The 22,037-nt window shown below is 41.7% G+C and overlaps 1 protein-coding gene across 1 annotated transcript in view; it reads left to right on the top strand.

The window, feature by feature from the left end:
* The first annotated feature begins 6,692 nt into the window (after nt 1-6,692).
* Nucleotides 6,693-22,037, top strand: part of LOC128623710 (NACHT, LRR and PYD domains-containing protein 3-like) — a 36,576-nt gene continuing 21,231 nt past the window's right edge. Inside the window, exons 1-7 of the mRNA XM_053650863.1 lie at nt 6,693-7,463; nt 8,366-8,450; nt 9,093-9,216; nt 9,461-9,577; nt 12,730-12,783; nt 12,924-14,705; nt 17,824-18,018. Coding sequence (XP_053506838.1) covers nt 9,188-9,216; nt 9,461-9,577; nt 12,730-12,783; nt 12,924-14,705; nt 17,824-18,018 — 2,177 coding nt within the window. The 5' untranslated portion in view covers nt 6,693-7,463; nt 8,366-8,450; nt 9,093-9,187. The remainder of the gene's footprint in view (nt 7,464-8,365; nt 8,451-9,092; nt 9,217-9,460; nt 9,578-12,729; nt 12,784-12,923; nt 14,706-17,823; nt 18,019-22,037) is intronic.

Here is a 22,037-nt window from a genome sequence, read left to right as displayed (position 1 = left end):
AAGTTGACCTCAGATGGGGGCCCAGAGGTTGCCCTGTTAACCTCAGGCTGGAGCTCCACAGCTGAGACCTCCCCATAGGTCTCAAGCTGGAGCTCTGAGGCCGCCATGTTGACCTCAGACGGGAGCCCAGAGGTTGCCATGTTAACCTCGGGCTGGAGCTCCACCACGTCGACCGGAACCTAAAGCGAAGCTGCTGCTTCTATCCGGTCCAGCCATGCATAATAGAGGTGGAATTGCCAGTCCTCCTTGTCCATTACTTCGATTCCCCTCTCCAGTACATCCAGGCGGTTTGATTGCCCCGGCTGCGAGAACTCCTTCAGAAAATGTTCTGAGAACTGGGTGACGTCATAGAGGGCACTGGACCCTGAACGGGCCAGCTGCTCTGCCCAATCCCGGGCCGGGCCATAAAACCAGGATACTAGGAAGCCCAGCCACTTTTTCTTGGTAGGCTTGGGGGCCACCAGGCTTGCAAAGTACACCTGGCTGTGAAACAGGAACAGCAGCGGGTGGGATCCCCACCCATACGTTTCCAGCGGGAGTTCAGCGGCTGTCCTCTGTGGAAACTGCACGGACTTGTACTGCGGCCAGTAGTCCGAGCGCCTCCCGACCAGGTCCTCTCCTGCTGCTTCTTACTTCCCTGCTTGGGAGCGGCATTCTGTTACGGAACGAGACTTGGACAGGAAGTAAGCGCAGGAGGGAAGTCTTTATTTGATACTGAAGCAGAGGACATGGAACGGAAACACTAATTGAACTAAGGCCTAAACACTCTTAACTAGGGCATGACATGAACACTCAACTATGGCATGACATGAAAACACAACTATGGCATGGCATGAATACTCAATTATGGCATGACATGAACACTCAACTAGGGCATGACATGAACACTCAACTATGGCATGGCATAAACACACAACTAGGGCATGACATGAACACTCAACTATGGCATGACATGAACACTCAACTTGCTTGGCTTGGTGTTGCCTTGCTGCAACTCTTTAGCTTTGACTCTCTTAGTCCAGTCCCGATTCGTGTGAGGAGATTCAGTTTAGTTCAGGTTAATGCCGCGCGACGTGCGCAGCAACACGAGGGGTTTAAATAACTAGTCACCACTCTCTTAGTTGCTGACAGCCGGCAACACTTGACACAGTGGTAGTGTCCATGCGCATCTCAAGCACGTGCACGTGTGCGTCCTGAAGCCGCTCGTGCACGTTGTCACCTCAGCGAGCTCTGCTGGCGCTAATCATGACAGTAGAACTGATGGGAGGAAATCCTTCACAGATTATTCTATACATGCACAGACTCCCTAGTAGTAGCGACATCGTGAGCTAAACATATTATTTGTGAATTAATGTTATATTACTACTACTATATATTTATTTATACATGGAGAACCAAGTTAAACACAAATGTGCTGCTCTGTCCTATTGTCTCATGTGATGTTTTTAGGTGAACTGTTTTGTAAGTACAGTTTGCCCAAACCTTCCATATTGGCTTTAACACTATATCTATAAAAATAACTAACTAAATAAATAAATACAAAGCCGGTGAAATGTTGACCCAGAGACAGCCCCAGTCCTAAGCCAGACCAAAACGAGTAATCCATAAAATCCTGTGGAATAGGGTGATATAACGATATAATATCAATATCGTGAAAAAATACAATTTCGTTATACACTTTTCTGAGATATCGTTGGTATAGTGATGTTATTTATTTATTTACTTTTTAATAATTACAAATTAAATGGTACTGAATGGATACTGGAATGGTACTGCTTTGTCTTTGCAGGCATTAAAGTATCGTCATGTTAATTTGCCTTTACCTCTTGTTTATTTTGTTTAACACAGATAATGTTGCAGTTTTTTTTTCCCCTCTTCTTAATAGGGAGAATCAAAATGACAGCCATTATTAGACGTGGTTAAAACATAACTACTGAAATCATTAATACTTGCCAGGGGTGTTAGCTGGACTGTTAATCATACGGGGCTGAGCCCAGATTCTTCTCCATCAAAAAACTTATAAAAACATACTTCTAAATAGACTGTTTGCATTTTTTTTTCTTGCATGTGAGGGCAAGTTGGATTTATCATAAAACTTACCTCGGATGTTATCATTGTTTGCAGGATTACCAGTCAAACTTTTTTAAAAAGGCATATATTAGGGGTTCTCAAACTTTTTCAGCGTGAGGTGCCCCTTGTTAGGGTGCATCCCTTTGTGGCCCTGTACAGTCGTCAAATTTGCACAATTTCAAAATACCTTATCAGATTGCCCTACCAGTATAAAATAAACAGGTAGGATGATTTTACAGTGCAAAATACCTTATCAGATTCCAAATCCACGTGCAAATAGTAAAAAATTATGGGCGTGCTGTTTAGCGTGACAAAAATGACGCAATATTGATGTATGCATGTGCAGTAAGCCCTGGAAGGACAATCTGAAGGGTAGGATGAAATGTCAGGACACCTGTACACAGCACACAACTGCTAATATGCCAATGCGCTAACATCAGCTAATAAATGGTCAAACAACAGCTGAACTATAGTCATATCAATATAAATTGATTTTGTAATGCTACCTTCTTACCTGAATCATTAGTTGACCCACGATCGCACCTGTAATCGGTGGTGAAAACTGAGATTGGGTTAGATTCCTTGTTTTCACACAGAGAAAGAAAATGGCAGAAAACTATATACCGCTAGTTAAACAAGCCATGTACCACATTACCAGATTATTAGTGGTACTTTAAAGTATCAATATAATAGCACTAACTTGTAAAATTCCTAATGTTAGCTAGTGTTAATTAAACTACAAAGTCTGAGTTACACATCGTTACTGCCCACATCGTTACTGTATGTGTCTACAAAAGACATTAGTCTATCATATACCACAGAAACACATGGTCAAATATTGCTTTATCAAATATGTTAATTAAAAGAAAGTTCCAGCTTAGTGTCCGTAGTGTATGAATGGGTGTGTGGATGTGTATGTGATTGTGCCCTGTGATGGATTGGAACCCAGTCCAGGGTGTACCCCGCCTTTTTCCCGATGCTCCCTGGGATAGGCTCCAGGTTTCCCCGTGACCCTGAAGGAAGCATAAGCGGTATAGAAGATGGATGGATGGATGGAAGTTCCAACTTACCTTCCGTCTGAATCCCAGGAAGAAAATGGAAATAAAATGGAGGAAAAGCAACAGGGAAAAATCTGGAGATGCAGGCAAGTTTGTGCATCATGAAGTCAGACCAAACGTCAGATGCATGAGCCAAAACAAGTAGTTATAAAGTTACAGCATTTGGTAGATGCCCTTATCCGGAGTGACTTACAATGATCTCATTTAAACATCTGAGCAGTTGAGGGTTAAGGGCCTTGCTGAAGGACCCAACAGTGGCATCTTAGTAGCTGGGCTTTAGACTCACAAACTTCCGATCAGAAGTCCAACGTCTTAACCGCTGAGCTACCACTTCCCTAGTTGAGAGAACTTTTTAATTTTTCAAGTTGATAGAATCTACAATATTGAGTTAAAATCCCCAAAGCAGAAAGCTAAATTACACTGACTCAAAACTTGCATTAATGCAACACACACACCCATTGTAGTTATATCATACACTTTCTGTCAAACTGTCAATCAAAGTAGTTTGATGATTTATGAACCTTTGTGCTCCCCTGACCGACAGTTCTGTAGGTACACCCAATTTATGACCAGGGGTGGGGGGTAACCCTATCCACTGTGTCAGTGGGTCATTCTGGCACCTGTATGTCTGGGTTGTGTCCTTCCTTCCCTGGGGGTGTGTGTTTTGTGTATTGTGTGGGATTTCCCCCAACAAATGTGTTTATGTTAATGAGACTGTTGTGAAACATGTTTCTCCCAGTATTAATCACACACAAATGTATACCTTTATGTGGTGTAAGAGAATGTTTGTTTTCTGAAATTACTTTTTGTGGTATTGTTTTATTTTGAAGCTTAAGGATGGTTTAGGTGAAATATGTCTGATGTAAGAAAAAGAGTATCAAATGGTTAATATTGGGTATACATGTGTGTTACTGTATGGGGGCTTTCGTTTTGTGTAACTACATTGTTAGAAAAAAGCATGATGGTTGAATGTGAACATATATGAGCAGAATGTTTTGTTTGTGAAATAAATGAAAACCATTGCTGATTACGTTTTTGGGAGAACGGATTGACTATGAATAAAAATTTTACTGAAACAAAACCCCTAAAAACAGATAAACCGTCGATATGGCCAAAAGAAAAAAATGTTTCTACATACCTTCTAAACATATCCCTTTAGGAGGTAAAACGTTAGAAAACCTGTTTAAAAGAATCGCGTGTATTACATACTTTTCTAAACATAACTCTTAGGAGGTAAAAATGTTTAAAAGTGATGTTTAAAAGATTTGCACATATTACAGGTCTTCTAAACATAACCCTTAGGAGGTAAAATGTTAAAGTGCTGACTAAAAGAATCCCTCGTATTGTTTAAACTAGAAGACAATTTTTTTTCGCAAGATGTCGTGCAATCGCTGGATAAAGCAGGAATGAAGTAAAAAAAAAAAATACAATTCAGCTCTTTCTCTATACATTCCGCGCATCCACATGTGTTTCTCCTGGCAGACAGTTTCTGTAGATTGCGTAAATTTATGACTCTAGCAGACTGTTCTGTATGTGCACCTAATTTATGACCCTTTGTGCCCCCCTGACTGACAGTTCTGTAGGTACACTTAATTTACGACCATGGTTGGGGTGTAATCCCACCGCCTTTTGTTTATGTTAATGAGTTCAGCATATACGTTGTTAATGGCTTTTAAATATTGGTTTAAGAGATTGTAGTTAAAACACAGAAGAAACTCTGCAAGTATCTGTTACAATGGCTGCTCCGAGAACTCCTAATATCCCTCGAAGTCCGGCCTGTATTACCACTATACGAGAATCTGATGAAAAGCGTTAACTTTTGCTCCAAGAAAAAAACAACACCAATGTGTTAGTTTATCAAAATTTCTTCATGAGAATGATGTTGTAAAGACGCTGATGTTTAACCCTGAGCACCCTATTACCAACTTCGGAGACCGTCTCTTAAGACCGCCCTCATACCATGATGATTCAAACGGGTGGAAGGTGTTACAGTGGACACATATACAAGATGTCTCAAAATTCTACCTTTGTCTGCTACAGCAACACCCAGGAGACAGCCTCGGCTTTGCCTGATGACAACGCAACAACGCTAGAAACCCTCCCACAAATATGTAACAACAGCTGGTTCACAACCTGAGTTTCCTAACAACTCTATATGGCACCACAGGAGCTTCAGCAGGGGCTGCTGGCTTAGAGTAAGTTAGGATAAGTTTGGCTTAGTGGTTAAGGCTCTGGGTTACTGATTGGAAGATCAGGCATTCAAGCCCCAGCACTGCCAAGCTTTTTCACTGTTGGACCCTTGAGCAAGGTCCTTAACCCTCTCAGCTCCAGTGGTGCTGTATCATGGATCATCATGGATCATGCATCATTGGTGTTGTATCATGGATGTATCATACTGATCGGAAGGTCAGGGGTTCAAGCCCCAGCACTGCCAAGCTGCCACAGTTGGACCCTTGAGCAAGGTCCTTAATCCTCTCTGCTCCAGGGGTGCTGTATCATTATGACCCTGTGTTCTGACCCCAGCTTCCTGACATGTTGGGGTATGTGAAGAAAATACCCCACATGTGCATGTGTATATGTGATCAATAAAGACTCATTATCACTCACTTATATCACTTATCCTGATCAGTATGCAATTTCTACATTCAAACACACAGCTTAGATGCACAAGAGTATTTTAAGAAAGATATATTCAGTGACTAGTACTGAATGAATGGAAATGTTTTATCGTGTACAGTAGTTTCTTTTGGGTGGGGAAAAAAAAATCTCTCAAGTGAATACAACATGTAATGTAAAACCTCATTTTGCAGCTCAGTGGTTAAAGTGTTGCGTTACTGCTCAGAAGGTTGTGAGTTCAAACCCCAGCACCACCAAGCTGCCACTGTTGGGCCCTATCTAGAATAAAGTCCAACTATGTGTATAGGATGTTTATTTTGCCACATTTGTTGGTTTGTTTTCTGTAGAAGGTGAGAGTCATGGTCTTATCCTGTCTGGGGCAATAATAAGCAGTGTTAAAAAATATATATATATGCACATATACATACATACATACATATACATCTATACATACACACACACACCCACACCACATACTACATGCCCCTTTTTGATGAAGGGTAAAGAGGAATAACATGCAGAGGTTGTATGATGATTGGTTGAAAGGAAGGACATAAAATGAGACCAAGGTAGTAAGGTTACTATTTTTCTTCTTTGTACACGTGTATAATTCAACAGGATTAAGAGGGGGGCCTTTCCACAGGACAACCAAGGTAATAGGCAAGAACTAAACAAAAAGAAAAGTGTGAATAGAAAAATAATATGCTACATACAAAGATTTAGTGAAGAATACCTAAACTCATCATACAATAGGACAGCAGTGTATTTAGTAGAGATACACAGATATAAAATTTCTCAGCCGATACCAATAACCGATTATTCAGAGTGATATCGGCCAATACCGATAATTCTGCCTTTTATACCTTGTTTTAAATGAATAATAATTACACAATTCTGAAAGAAATGCAAATAAAAACTTTATTCTCTCCATTTCAACAAGTTGTTTCACAGTAAATTCTGTACTGTTTCACAGTAAATTCTGAAGATTAAAGTAAGATTTCTTAAGTTATTTAATGTTATTAATTCATATTAACTGAATTCTGAAAACGGAACCCCCAACCCCCTCCCTGTTAGGAAATATACTAATCTACAAATCTATTTTTGCAGAGATTACGGCGTTTACAAACTGCAGTTTTGTCATCATTCAACACAAGAGACATCTTTACACACAGCACCAAATCCCTGTGTTTTCATTGTGGGGGAAAAAGAAAATAAAACACTCTCCTCTAGCCCAGTGTGCAGAGCCTCGGAGGGTGACACCAAAAAAGCTAACAATAGACAAACAGTGTAGATATCAAAGTGAAAAACACTACACTAACTTACAGAATCACAAAGTGCAGCTCAAACGTCTGAGAGTACAATAAACCTTACACACAACACAGCGCTCTCTTAATGTGACTCTCTGTCCAGTCTCAGCCTGTTCTAGTCTAGATCTGACGTCGAGTAATCCACTTCCTACATGGTGCTTTTATACCGGAAGTCCCGCCTTCTTTTGGAAATCCAGAGCGCTGATTGGTGCAACAGCAGCGCGGCAGTGACGCAGTCATTGATCGAGTCGACACCAGTCAGCGAATCAGGTAGAAGACGAAAGAAAAGTCAAAAGAGAAACGACATTCACTAAATTCCAGGTGTTTCAGTACTGTGACGTAAAGTGGGCGTTTCTGCGTTTGCGCGCGCATTCCGAGGATCAGCGATGTAAGATGAAGGACAAAACAAACGGTAACTATTTTTTATGTCTAAAAACTAACTGAAAAACAAACAAACAAACAAACAAACAAACAATCCTGTAAATGCTAAATTAACTGTTTCTTCAAACTGTCAGCTTTGCTCTTTCTGTGTAAATTGAGTAGTTGAGTATGAAAATGTGGATAATTATGAGTTTTTTTTTTTTTTAATTGAGCAACAGAAGTGGAAATGATACTGAGGTTAAAAAGAATTAAGGTTCCACTGCAGATTTTTAGTCTTGCATGAGAGGACACATGATAGAAGTGATGTAAAGTGAGTAAGAGCTTATTTAAGTGAAACAAGTATTTCATAACAATATTTTTCAAACGACACCCATGTGATCACGGACAGGTATCTGAAGAATGAATGTAAAACCCTGTGATCACGGACAGGTATCTGAAGAATGAATGTAAAACCCTGTGATCACGGACAGGTATCTGAAGAATGAATGTAAAACCCTGTGATCACGGACAGGTATCTGAAGAATGAATGTAAAACCATGTGATCACGGACAGGTATCTGAAGAATGAATGTAAAACCCTGTGATCACGGACAGGTATCTGAAGAATGAATGTAAAACCCTGTGATCACGGACAGGTATCTGAAGAATGAATGTAAAACCCTGTGATCACGGACAGGTATCTGAAGAATGAATGTAAAACCCATGTGATCACGGACAGGTATCTGAAGAATGAATGTAAAACCCTGTGATCACATAGATTGTGATTTCACAAATGTGGAAGGAGTCTTCTAATTGAAAATGGCGATGGGAAAGTTGGCAAGTTGGCAAGTGATTGTTAAAAGCAGTATTGTAGTGCAAGGCTAGTCGTAAACACACAAAGGCTGTACAAAGCTCAGTTTTTCCCCTTTGCACCACTTTCTTCTCTGTCTCACAGCGCCACCAAGTGGACCAGATCAGTATTACAGTCTCACTGCACAGCCCGACGTTACAGTTTGAAGCAAAACAAGCTCTGGTTTAAGGTTTGACGACTTTAAACCTCTTTGTTTGATTGTATCTCTTCTCCGGAGTAATCCTATATTCAAAGGCTTCTATGTCAATCATAAATGCTCAAAAATAGCTGAGATGGTCTTACAGAAATCATTCTAACTGTTTTTGTTTTAGTGAACATGTGCATGACTTTGTTTCCTTTAGAAAATATGGGCTGTATCCATAAACTTGATTAGTATTCAAAACATTAATGTAACTATGTGGAGACCCCCCCCCCCCCCCCCGTTTGTACCAGAACGTATCTTTACACTCATTTGTTTTCTCAAATAGTCTTTGCAAAGTCTTCCCAATGTTAACATGCATTTAAATTCAGAGCATCAACTTTCTGTGGTGGGTATTATGTGTTATATACCCTGGCCTGTTTTCTGGATTACTCTTGTGGATTATCTCTTATCTCTAGAGAAGTTTTGGTTTGGTTCTGAGTGTTCAGATGTGTGTGTATGTGTGTGTGTATGTGTGTGTGTGTATGTGTGTGTATGTACCACCATAATATAACCAGACAGTTCATATGAATGGGGAGCTTGTGATTTTAATGCATCTGTCAAAAATGTTTAGGCTCACCAGTATTAAAAATGGAAAAAAGTTTAACTGTACATATGTTTTGTGTTTTCTAGGAGTGTGATCAATAACAGCAGAAGAGATCAGACTTTTCAGGACTCTGTGTGTGTGTGTGTGTGTGTGTTTGTGCAAACTTTACTAATATCCAAAGATGGAGGCCCTCAATAAACTAAAAAAACGGTAACTTAGCCATTCCATGTATTTTAACCATTAAAAAATCATATTTAAAATATTTATAGAGTACATATGAAAGGACTAACTTAACCAACATTTTACTGTTAATAAAATCTAACAGTCACCACATAAAAATGTTAGATTCTGTTCACTGTAAGTAAAAGTAAATCCTCATGAAAATTAATAAATTAGTTAAAAACCATGAAGAGTGTATATAAATCACTAAAGGACTGTCTACAATGTTATACAGTAAACTCAAGGGAGAAAGGTCCGAATCACCAGCACCCAGCTGTATCTCCATGAAGAGTGATCAGTCTATGGAGCCACCTTTGAAATTTAAAGCTGAAGGCCCCTCAGATCTACACAGGTAACGTCTCCTCACTGTTAATGTCACTGCTAATGTCACAGTTCCAGCATAAAACTAGAACTGAATATATTATCATGGTATGTAGTATTCTGTTGTACAAACTGTATCACTTACTGTCTGCATTTTAACAGAACTCATGATTTTGCAATACACCAATATGTAATTAAACCATTAGGAATCCCTACTGTGATCAACCAATCTTCAGCCGAAGATGGTTGATTTTACAGGCAGTTTGAAGGAATAATTCTGGTCAGAGTTGCTCCATCTTTGCAGCATCTCAGCTAAGCAGCTAACTATAAAACAAAATTTGTGCTAAGAATTTAACAGGCTTAGCTTGCAAGTTAACTAACGTGTCTAATTTAAATTGTTTTAACAAACCTGTGTAGCTCTACATCAATCATGTTCTTACTGAGGAGTTTCCTTTAATTGACATTTATCTATCTAACTTTGTTCAGCTTACAAAAGGATTTATAGCATCTGCTGCACAGCACCTCAGCTTTCAATGTAACAACATCCCACATGTTTAAATCATAACAAAAATAAAGTGCTCACAAACAACAAATCTGTAAGAATCTATAATAATATGTGGATAACATTTTAGCTAATGTCACTCCGATACCTAAGTAGTTAAATTGATCTTCTCAGTAGATATTTATGGTCAACCAAGTAGCTTCCTCTAGAGTTTCTGGGTCTTCTGCTAAAGAAGCTGTTAAAGTAAGCAGTGGTTCTGTCTGTATGTAGTACAAAACAGAGAGCAGAGAAGCTCCATGTTCAGAGCAAAAGTAGCCAAACTGGGCTCGTAGAACTAATTAATGTCTGTTAGCAAGCACTTGAAACTCTTTCAATGGTGTACTGGTGCTTTGATTCAGCATGAGTAGCGCACGAGTGATGGGGGGGCATTAGACTCAACGCCGCTTCACTGCTGCAGCGTCTGGTGTACAATTTTAGCAGTGCAGAGCTTAAAGACATTACAAACTGCAGTTTTGTCATCATTCCACACAAGAGACATCATCTTTACACACAACACAAAATCGATATGTTTTCCCGCCCTCTTTTGATTGACAGGATATAATCAGCCCTGATCATCGGATGTTTTTAAACTATCGGCTGACAGCCGATAGCGGGAAAAATAGCCTTTATCGGCTGATACTGATTATCAGCTGATACATCGGTGCATCTCTATGCGAGATTGCACGTCAATGTCATCATTGTCCCAGCTATGGTGTCTGTGGTTCTGAAAAACGTCTTCCTACACAAGTTTGGCTATGCAATGCAAGAGGCTGTTGAGATACAGCTGTGAATGTGAGATAGGATACAGTCCTGTCCCAGACAATGAATACAACACAAACTGTACAGTTTACCCTGGAGCACGCGGCAGGTGATGATCATGTCCGAGCGGCTAAAGATTCGAATAGAAGACAGAATGGGATCACTCAGTTCCCTTAACTTCAGACGGACACTGAGGAGGTTATGGTGTGATGTTGCATGTCTGACTGAATGTTGAGTGTTTTTTTGAATATCATTATCTTATCATTTAACTAGTCATAAAATAATCAGGGCATGAGGCCCTGTTTACACTATTGCGTTTCCATCTTAAAACAGCATTTTAAAATGAAAACGATCCTCGTCCACACTGGCGTTTCCGCTATGTTTCAGAAACAATCTCCGTCCACACTACACGACCGAATACACATGTTGAATGTGGGCAGCCACGCCTTCGTTTTCCAAAAGTCTTCGTTTTGATCTGTTTACACTGAAACGCAAGCCCGGAGTTTTCAAACAAAAGCGGAGTCTTTGGCATTTCCAGAAGTCTCCGTTTTCAAGGGTCGAAAACGCTGGAGTAGTGTAGATGACAGGCATAACCATAGCAAAAGTTATGCATTTTAAACTGGAAATGCACTAGTGTGAACAGGGCCTCAATTTAACTAATAACAGGGGCACTGTCTAGCCAACATCAGTCTAACTATTATATTAGGTCAGAGGTTCTCAACATTTTGTAACTAAATGTAAATTTGGACGAAGGGCACGTATCGTTATCCATGACAAAATCAATCAGTTGGACACGTGCGCTTGCTTCTTTATACATTCATGTCTATGTCAGCTGACGTACGATCAACAGGATGTGCTGCTGTGGCTCTTATGCACTCACTGAACAGAACAGATGCAGAGAGAGGTGTGAGTGCAGAGGGAAAGCAAGACCTCACGCTTGCAGGAAAGTACTGGTGATATTTGGAAAGTCGCTAAGGTTTGTCCAAAAAGTTGCTAGATTTGTCGTTAGGCAAGTCGCTAAGGGGTCTGAAAAGTCGCTAAGTTGGCAACACTGGTCTGCACTGGAAGCTAGATAAAAGGCAGGCTAAGCTCCGCCTCTCCCCAGCAAAAAGAAAATGCAGAGGGAACATTCTATTTGAAAAGCAATAAAATACAAAGAGTACCCAAATTATGCCCTGTATGTGTTTTTTTTTTTTTTTTTTTTTTTTTCTTGAAAACAATTTGCGCCCCCCTTCAGATCTCCGTGTTGAGAACCACCGTATTAGGTTATATAACTTTGCTTGTACTTCCTCATTTGTAAGTCACTTTGGATTAAAGCATTTGCTAAATGAATAAATGTAAACTAGACCTAATCAGGTCCCCTATTTATTCCTAATAGAATGTGGCAACCCTAAATCCATCACAATCACACCATCACAGCTAGTTATCCCAGTCCCCTGAATATACCATTATCTAGTGAGACTACACCCCATTCCCCCACTTTTCCCACATTCCCCTTCTAAATCATCCCACTACATGGAGTGGCTAACATAAATTTCCCCATGTGTGATGCACATCCAGGCTGTAATATTATCCTGGCTATAGTTAGAGATTTTATACCTGTGGTCCTTTCTGGCAAAATTTCTTGCAAAATTGCATTGCATGTATTTGTCTCTGTTTAGAACACATTACATGTTCATTCAAATTGATTTGTTACATAATTAACAGCCATACAGGAAATAACCTAGAATACCTAGAATTAAAACAGGGCCAGATTAGCACTGTGTTTTCTGAATGTTAATGCGCTCAAAAATAATTATTTTAGCAAAATTAAAGTAAAGGTTTAGACTACAGTGTGTAAGTGATGGAAGTTATCTTCTTTAACAGCTACAGTTTTTGTTCAGTGTTCTACAGAGAGCAGGAGACAGAATAGAAAAGAACATCATCACAGATACACGGTAAGATCAGAACAACATGACTGTGACACTGACGTGCTGGTATTGTAAACGTTAAATGTTATTAACTACAGAATGATTAGAGCATACATAGTAGTTGGACCCCATATCTCACCTCATCTTTCTACTTCACCATCTCACAGGCACGACCCAGAATCTGTTGCTGTGAATGAATTCCAGAAAAAATTCAAATTAAACCTGATGAAGAAGTTTCAGTGTTTGAATGGAGTGATAATAAACCTGGGAAACCAAACACTCCTGAATGAGATCTACACAGAGCTCTACATCACAGAGGGAGACAGTGGAGAAGTCAATAAAGAACATGAGGTGAGACAGATCAAGGCAGCATCCAGGAGAACAACAACAGAGGACACACCAATCAAATGCAACGACATCTTTAAGCCCTTATCTGAACAAGACAAACCCATCAGAACTGTGGTGACAAAGGGAGTCGCTGGCATCGGAAAAACAGTCTCTGTGCAGAAGTTCATTCTGGACTGGGCTGAAGGGAAAGCAAATCAGGACATCCACCTCATATTTCCACTTCCTTTCAGAGAGCTGAATCTGATGAAGGACCAGAAACTGAGTCTGATGGAGCTCCTTCATGTCTGTTTTAAGGGAACAAAAGAAACAGAAATGTCCAGTTTGGAAAAGGTTCTGTTCATTTTTGATGGATTGGACGAGTGTCGTTTTCCTCTAGATTTCCAGAACACAGTGAGAGTGTGTGATGTAACTGAATCAGCATCAGTGCATGTGCTGCTGATAAACCTGATCAAGGGGAATCTGCTTCCCTCTGCTCTCATCTGGATCACCTCTCGACCAGCAGCAGCTGATCAAATCCCCTCTGAATGTGTCCATCGAGTCACAGAGGTACGAGGGTTCAATGACCCACAGAAGGAGGAGTACTTCAGGAAGAGAATCAGTGATCAGAGCCTGGCCAATAACATCATCACACACCTGAAGTCATTAAGAAGTCTCTACATCATGTGCCACATCCCAGTCTTCTGCTGGATTTCAGCCACTGTTCTAGAGAGAATGTTGGGTGAAGCAGAGAGTGGAGAGATCCCCAAGACTCTGACTCAAATGTACACACACTTCCTCATCATTCAGACAAACATCATAAGAGTAAAGTACTCAAAGAAGCAGGAGAGTGATGAAATACTTCTTAAACTGGGACAACTGGCTTTTCAGCAGTTGAAGAAAGGGAATCTGATCTTCTATGAGGAAGACCTGAGAGAGTGTGGCATAGATGTGAGAGAAGCAGCAGTGTACTCAGGTGTGTGTACGCAGATCTTCAGAGAGGAGTTTGGGCTTCACCAGAGTAAAGTGTACTGCTTTGTTCATCTGAGCATTCAGGAGCACCTCGCAGCTCTGTATGTGCACCTGACATTCATGGTGGAAAAGAGAAAAGTTCTTAATCAGAATCAGGTCTCTAAATGGTGGATGGAAAAAATGACAATCTCAGATGTACACTATAGTGCTGTAGATCAGGCTTTAGAAAGTCAGACGGGACATCTGGATCTTTTCCTTCGATTTCTTCTGGGTCTCTCACTGAAGTCCAATCAGAAACTCTTACATGCCTTAGTAACACAGACAGGAAGTAGCTCCCAGAGCAAAGAGGAAACAGTTCAGTACATTAAGAAGAAGATCAGTGAAGATCTTCCTACAGAGAAATCCATCAATCTCTTCCACTGTCTGAATGAACTGGGTGATAATTCTCTAGTGGAGGAAATCCAACACTACCTGAAATCTGGAAAACAAAGTGAACTCTCTTCTTCACAGTGGTCTGCTCTGGTGTTTGTGTTATTGACATCAGCACAGGAGCTGGAAGAATTTGACCTGAATAAATATTTCAGTACACATAAGATACCAGAAACTGTTCTTCTGAAGGTGATGCCTGTGATTGCAGCATCCAGAAAAGCAACGTAAGTAAAGCTGAATATAACTGTTTTACTGTTACAGAGTTAGAACGAGAGAAACTGAAGAGAATTTGACAAATATCTACCTTGGGATGTTTTGAATTTAAGGTGATACTGTGTGGAATTAATGCAAATGGATAAATTAGAGAATAAAAAAATAAAACAAATGACAAAGGCTGAAGAGCAGGTATTAAATGTGTGGAAGCAAGATGATTTCATTTGAGAGAAAAAAACACTGAATTCTTGAAGTTATGAAAAAATTAAAAGTTTCTTAAAATTATGATTTATTATTACCACAGTAATGTTGGATATTTGGAAATCCAGTGAAAGTGTTTTTATTTACATAAACCTTAGCAATATCACCCTCACATCTACAATCTTTTATTTTATCTTTCAAGTTTGAAGATATTTTCTTCATGTGTTTCCAGAAAATTTATGTTATATATGAAGTGCAATTACACAGACACATGGTATATAAAACCATGTTTATTGCTGTAATACAAAATTACAGAGAAACACACATAAGTAGCCGATTGGTAGCGAGGCACAGGTGAGAATAATCACGTGTTACCTGCCGGTTACCCCGCCTTCTTTCCGTTCACAGCTGATGCTTGACCACGCCCCCACTGCCACAGCAGTATTCTGTTGTACAGGACTGTATCACTTACGCTATATATTTGAGCAGAATTCATGTTTTGGTGTCATTTTCCTTTTTTCACCCGAACACTACAATACCCAGAGTGCAGTACACCAATACGTAATTAAACCATTGGGAATCCCTACTGTAATCAACCAATATTTTATATATTTACACCTGTGCAGCAGCACTTCAAATCAGAGGATTATAAAAGAGATTTGAAAGTGAGTTTTTGGGTCTTCCACTGGAGAAAATGATAAAGAAAAGAGAGATCCTGTCTGTATTTAGTAAAAAACAGAGAGCAGAGAAGCTCCATGTCCAGAACAAAAGGAAATTAACTGAAATAGGAGAACTTGTTAATATCTTTTAGCAAGTAGGCTAACCCTATTTGACTTACCCATGTAACTACTAGTAAGATGGCTAGTAACGTCACTAACGCAAAGGTAAATAATCATGTAACGCTGCTAGCTAACATTATGGCAGCTGTTTGTGTTGTTATTGTTAACTTCAGTTGTATGGCTCAGTGTAATTGTGAAAGATCTACAGTTTCTCTCTGCCTCCTGTTCTTCTCTCTGGTGCTGTTCTTCTTCTGTATATTCTGGCTCAAACATATAAGAATGGAGGTCAGTGTGTAACACTAAATCAAAAAATCCTTATCTATTGAGTCATTTCTGTCTCTTGAGTGATCCATTCGCTCCATCACAATAATTTACTTACAAAGTTAAGTGACTGATTATTAGCAGTAGGCAGCAAAATATTTCACTTCCCTGTATATGTCATCATCTAGTGAGCACTGCCCCCCCCCATTCCCCTCCAATGCAATTATACACCATAACTGGTGTAGTTTTACAAATTTTGCATCCATGTCCAATATACATAATCATGAGGGGGGGATCTTGAGAATTCAATCAGGAAATATCAGTACAGAGTTGCTGCGTCATTGCTGTAAGACACGAGTAGCAATGTTCAGGGCTGATTCTGATTCTAAAGGTAAATAAGTATTTTCCACAACTTCAAGAACAACTGGTCAACAACTAAATTTTACATATAAATAACAAATAAAATAATATAAAATAAATCCAATAATAAATTACAATGCACTTTTAAACTAAAATTTCTGCTTCTGTTATTTTTTCAAGAAACATTGGCTAACATAGTGAGAAATGACTGGGGGAAATATAGTCAAGCTGAATTTAGCTTTAAAATGTTCCTGCATCACTTATAAGAAAAAGCCTTTATTTGTCACATACTGTATACATTAAAGCACAGTGAAATAATTTTCTTCACATATCCCAGCTTGTTAGGAAGTTAGGGTCAGAGCGCAGGGTCAGCCATGATACAGAGCCCCTGGAGCAGAGAGGGTTAAGGGTCTTGCTCAAGTGCCCTACAGTGGCAGCTGGTAGCTTGGTGCTAACACTGACAGTACCCCAAAATATTTCCTAATAGCACCTGAAAATGATTGTCACCTGCTTCCATAACAACTCCCAGAATTCAACACAACAACCAAACACCTGCACTGAACTCCATTTCCCAGCAGCACAACAGACTACAAACTCCACCACATGATCAGTCACATGACCCACTTCCCAGACCACGTTCACCTGATTACTAACTCAGCATTGAGAGTGCCCCTGTTACTAGTTAGACTAAGAGCCTTTCTTTTATGGTGATTTTTTTTTTCAGTTTATTGTATTGAGGAAAGCTCTTGTCATTCAATCAGATATCTAAAAAAAAAAGGACAGGACTGTATCCCGTCTCACACCTGTACCTCCACAGACTCTTGTGTTTCACTGGGAATTTGTGTTGAAGACATTTTCTAAGAACCGTGTGACTGAGTTTCCGTAACCAGGGCAACAATGATGTTGACATGCAAGCTCACACTGCACATGTACATTCTCTTCCTGCTATTTCTTGTGAAATTGGTTTCATTTTATTCACTATTATGTTTCTCACCACTGTGGAGACTTAGTGTATGTATGAAACGATGTGTATGAGAATACGGGACAAATCACATCCTGTATTAACTCAATAATTATATTTTTCAATACAGGACAATCCCATATTATACAGGATGAGTGTAAACCCTACTCTAGATACTAGCTAGTTAACTGTAGTTATCTTTTAACTTTATCCATTTTAATTACATCAACAAGTGGAAGCAAGAAAGGGGACAAGTTTACACAAACTAATTCATTAATAGTCATTTTATTACTAGTTTTGGGTGTGTTTCTTCTTTTTTCTTTTTGTGTATTTGCCTAATTTAGTACCTAGCGTATAGGAAGAAACGGCCCTGGTGATGTTTACAGCAGATGTATTGATGGTTAAAATTTAGATGTTGGCTGGATTTTCCCTTTAAGCATATTATCTAACTGTTGTTTTTACTTTTAGCATTTATGAAAATGAGAAGGTTCAGTGAAAGCTTTGAGGACTTGTTTGATAATTTGCACTGGTGTTAGTAAAAATAAAATATTATTTTATTTCCTTCAGTATCAGGTGTGATTCACTTGGAGTGAGAAGTTGGTCAGCTCTGGTCTCAGCGCTCAGCTCAGAAACCTCCAATCTGAGAGAACTGCATCTGACTGTGAAAACACTGGATCTGACTGGGAATGAACTAGGAGACTCAGGAGTGAAGAGTCTCTGTGCTGTACTGGAGAATCCTCACTCTAAAGTGGAGACACTGAGGTAAGCTGCCCAAGATGTTTGATTTAATTTCACATAGGCTGCTGTAGCATTTTGGATCGTTGTAGCTGGTGTTTCATTGAAATTAATTTCTAGTTGTCTTTAATGTGAGATGGTCCTGTAAAACACAGGTAGTACAAACATCTCTCATTTCATCAGCCTATTTTCTACAACCACTTTCATTTTGTGATTTGCTGTTAGATCTGTGTGTGTGTGTGTGTGTGTGTGTGTGTGTGTGTGTGTGTGTGTGTGTGTCCGCTACATAAACACGTGGCAAATGAACAAACCTCTTGAGTAAAAGACTTTCAGCACATTGGCCACTTTTTGCAGTCATGTAAGTTCCTTTGAGCGACTGCTGGGTTTTGAGTTTTATTTTCAAACCTGTGCCCACCCTGTTTTACTCGGGCCCACCCTCTGTTCAGTTTCTGGGCTCCCCCTTACAAAAACTTTACAGGAATCCTGCAGGAATATTATGCAGATATCCTACAGGATTCTCAGCTCATTTTCCTGTAGAAATACCTTGAGGAATTCTATGAAGGAAAAAACGATATGCTGGAATTATATCCTACAGGAATGATGTCCTCAGGACTATTGTGCAGGATAGGATGTGAAATACTGCCGGACATTGCGAGTGTTTGTATCCTGCAGGAACATACAGGGGAAATAACTTCACAACAATAGAAAAGTATTTTCACAAATGAGTTATTTTTAGGGATGCACCGAATGTTCGGCAGCCGAAAAAGCTTTTTTTGCTATTTTCTGGGTCCTGGGTCTTCCCCGAAGGTCTCCTCCCATCTGGACGTGCCTGGAACACCTCCCTAGGGAGGCGCCCAGCGGGCATCCTTACCAGGTGCCCGAACCACCTCAACTGGCTCCTTTCAATGCAAAGGAGCAGCGGCTCTACTCTGAGTTCCTCTTGGATAGCCGAGCTTCTCACCCTATCTCTAAGGGAGAAGCCTCCTGACACGCGATCTAGTTCTTTCAGTCACTACCCAGCCTTCATGACCATAACTGAGGGTAGGAACGAAAATTGCCCGGTAGATCGAGAGCTTTGCCTTCCGGCTCAGCTCTCTTTTTGTCACAACAGTGCGGTAAAGCGATTGCAATACCGCTCCGGCTGCTCCAGTTCTCCGGCCAATCTCCCGCTCCAATATCCACTCACTCGTGAACAAGACCCCGACATACTTGAACTCCTTCACTTGGGTTAAGTACTCATTCCTTACCCGGAGTAGGCACTCAATCAGTTTCCTGCTGAGAACCATGGCCTCAGATTTAGAGGTGCTAATCCTCATCCCAGCCGCTTCACACTCAGCTGCGAACCGATCCAGTGAGTGCTGAAGGTCCCAGACCGGTGATGCCATCAAGACCACATCATCTGCAAAAAGCAGTGATGAGCTCATCAGTCCATCAAACCGCAACCCCTCCCACCATGACTACACCTCGATATCCTGTCCATGAATATCACAAACAGGATTGGTGACAAAGCGCGGCCCTGGCGGAGACCGACACCCACCTGGAACGAGTCCAACTTTTTCCGAGAATCTGGACACTACTCTTGATTTGGGCGTACAGTGATTGGATAGCCCTAAGAAGGTAACTCCTCACCCCATACTCCCTCAGCACCTCCCATAGTAAACCCCTGGGGACCTGGTCATATGCCTTCTCCAGATCCACAAAACACATGTAGACCGGATAGGCATACTCCCAGACCCCCTCCAAGATCCTTGCGAGAGTAAAGAGCTGGTCCGTTGTTCCACGACCAGGACGGAATCCGCATTGTTCCTCTTCAATCCGAGGTTCGACTATTGGCCGAACCCTCCATTCCAGCACCTTGGAGTAGACTTTACCAGGGAGGCTTAGAAGTGTGATACTCCTATATATGGCACACACCCTCTGGTCTCCCTTTTTGAACAGGGGAACCACCACCCCGGTCTGCCACTCCTTGGGCACTGTCCCCGACTTCCACGCAGTGTTAAAGAGGCATGTCACCCAAGACATCCACTCCACACCCAGAGCTTTCAGCATTTCTGGACGGATCTCATCAATCCCTGGGGCTTTGCCACCGTGTAGTTGTTTGACTATCTCAGTGACTTCCACCAGGGAAATTGACGATGATCCCCCATCAGCCCCCACCTCTTCCTCTACCATGGAGGGCATGTTAGTCAGATTCAGGAGTTCCTCAAAGTGTTCCTTCCACCGTGCAGTTACCTCCTCAGTTGAGGTCAACAGCATCCCATCCTTACTGTACACAGCTTGGATGGTCCCCTGTTTCCCCTTCCTGATTTGGCAGATGGTTTTCCAGAAACACCTTGGTGCCGACCGAAAGTCCTTCTCCATCTCCTCTACGAACTTCTCCCACACCCACTGCTTTGCCCCTTTCACGGCAGAGACTGCAGCCCTTTGGGCCTGTCGGTATCTTGCAACTGCTTCCAGAGTCCTCTGGGATAACACATCCCGGAAGGCCTCCTTCTTCAGTCGGACGGCTTCCCTGATCACCAGTGTCCACAACGATGTTCTAGGGTTCTCGCCCCTTGAGGCACCTAAGACCTTGAGACCATAGCTCTCCGCTGCAGCTTCGGCAATGGAGGCTTTGAACATAGCCCACTCAGGCTCAATGCCCCCAACCTCCACAGGGGTGCCAAAAAAACTCCGCCGGAGGTGTGAGTTGAAGATCTCACAGACAGGGGCCTCCTCCAGGCTTTCCCAGTTCACCCGCACTACCCGTTTGGGTTTTCCAGGTCTGTCCAGAGTCTTCCCCACCCCTTGACCCAACTCACCACCAAATAGTAATCAATTAACAGCTCTGCCCCTCTCTTCACCTGAGTGTCCAGAACATGCGGCTTCAGATCAGATGATACGATTACAAAATCGATCATCGATCTTCGGCATGGGGTGCTCTGGTACCACGTACACTTATGAGAAGGCTCTTATGTTCGAACATGGTATTCGTTATAGACAGTCCATGACTAGCACAGAAGTCCAGCAACAAACGCCCACTCGGGTTTAGATCAGGGAGGCCGTTCCTCCCAATCACGCCTCTCCAGGTATCTCCATCATTGCCCACGTGCGTGTTGAAGTCTCCCAGCAGAACTATGGAGTCTTCTACTGGTGCCCTATACAGGACTCCGTTCAGGGTCTCCAAGAAGGCCGAGTACTCTGAACTGGCGTTCGGTGCATATGCACGGACAACAGTCAGATTTCCCCCGCCTCAACCAGTAGGCGTAAGAAGGCGACCCTCTCGTCCTCCGGGGTAAACTCCAATGTAACGGCGCTCAACCGGGGACTTGAGTATCCCCACACCCGCCCGGCACCTCACACCCTGGTCAACTCCAGAGTAGAATAGAGTCCATCCCCTATCCAGGTGTACGGTTCCAGAACCGAGACAATACGTAGAGGTAAGCCCCACCAGATCTAACTGGTAGCTCTCCACCTCCAGCACAAGTTCCAGTTCCTTCCCCCATAGAGAGGTGACGTTCCATGTCCCCAGAGCCAGCCTCTGCTGCCCGAGTCTGGTCCGTCGAGGCCCCTGACCTTCACTGCCACCCGTGTAGCAGCGCACCCGACCCCCACGGTGGAGAGGCGGGTGCCACGTTGCTTTTTCGGGCTTTGCCCGGCTGGGCTCCGTGGCAAACTCAGCCACCAGGGGCCCCGCGCTTCCTCCGGGCAGGGTAACTCCTCCTCTCTTTGCTTTCTTCATGAGGGTTTATTTGAACAATTCTTAGTCTGGCCCCTCCCCTGAGACCACTTTGCCTTGGGAGGCCCTACCAGAAGCACAAGGCTCCAGACAACACAGCCCTCAGGTTCATAGGGACACACAAACCTCTCCACCACTATAAGGTGATGGGTTCCCGGAGAAGAGCAGATCTACTGCTTTTTCAAATTAATTTTGTTGACTACATAACCTGCAGATTTTTTTCATTTACTGGAAATAAGAAGTCATCCTGTAGGATAGATTAAGTACTTGGGAATTTTTTTATTTCTGCAGGAGGTGTGCAGCAGTCCTTCAGGAATGATTAAGTCCT

This window comes from Ictalurus furcatus, chromosome 19 (genome assembly GCF_023375685.1).
Source record: "Ictalurus furcatus strain D&B chromosome 19, Billie_1.0, whole genome shotgun sequence".
Classification (NCBI taxonomy): domain Eukaryota; kingdom Metazoa; phylum Chordata; class Actinopteri; order Siluriformes; family Ictaluridae; genus Ictalurus; species Ictalurus furcatus.
Note: the sequence above shows the minus strand (reverse complement) of the source record. Positions and strands in the feature narration are given on the sequence as shown.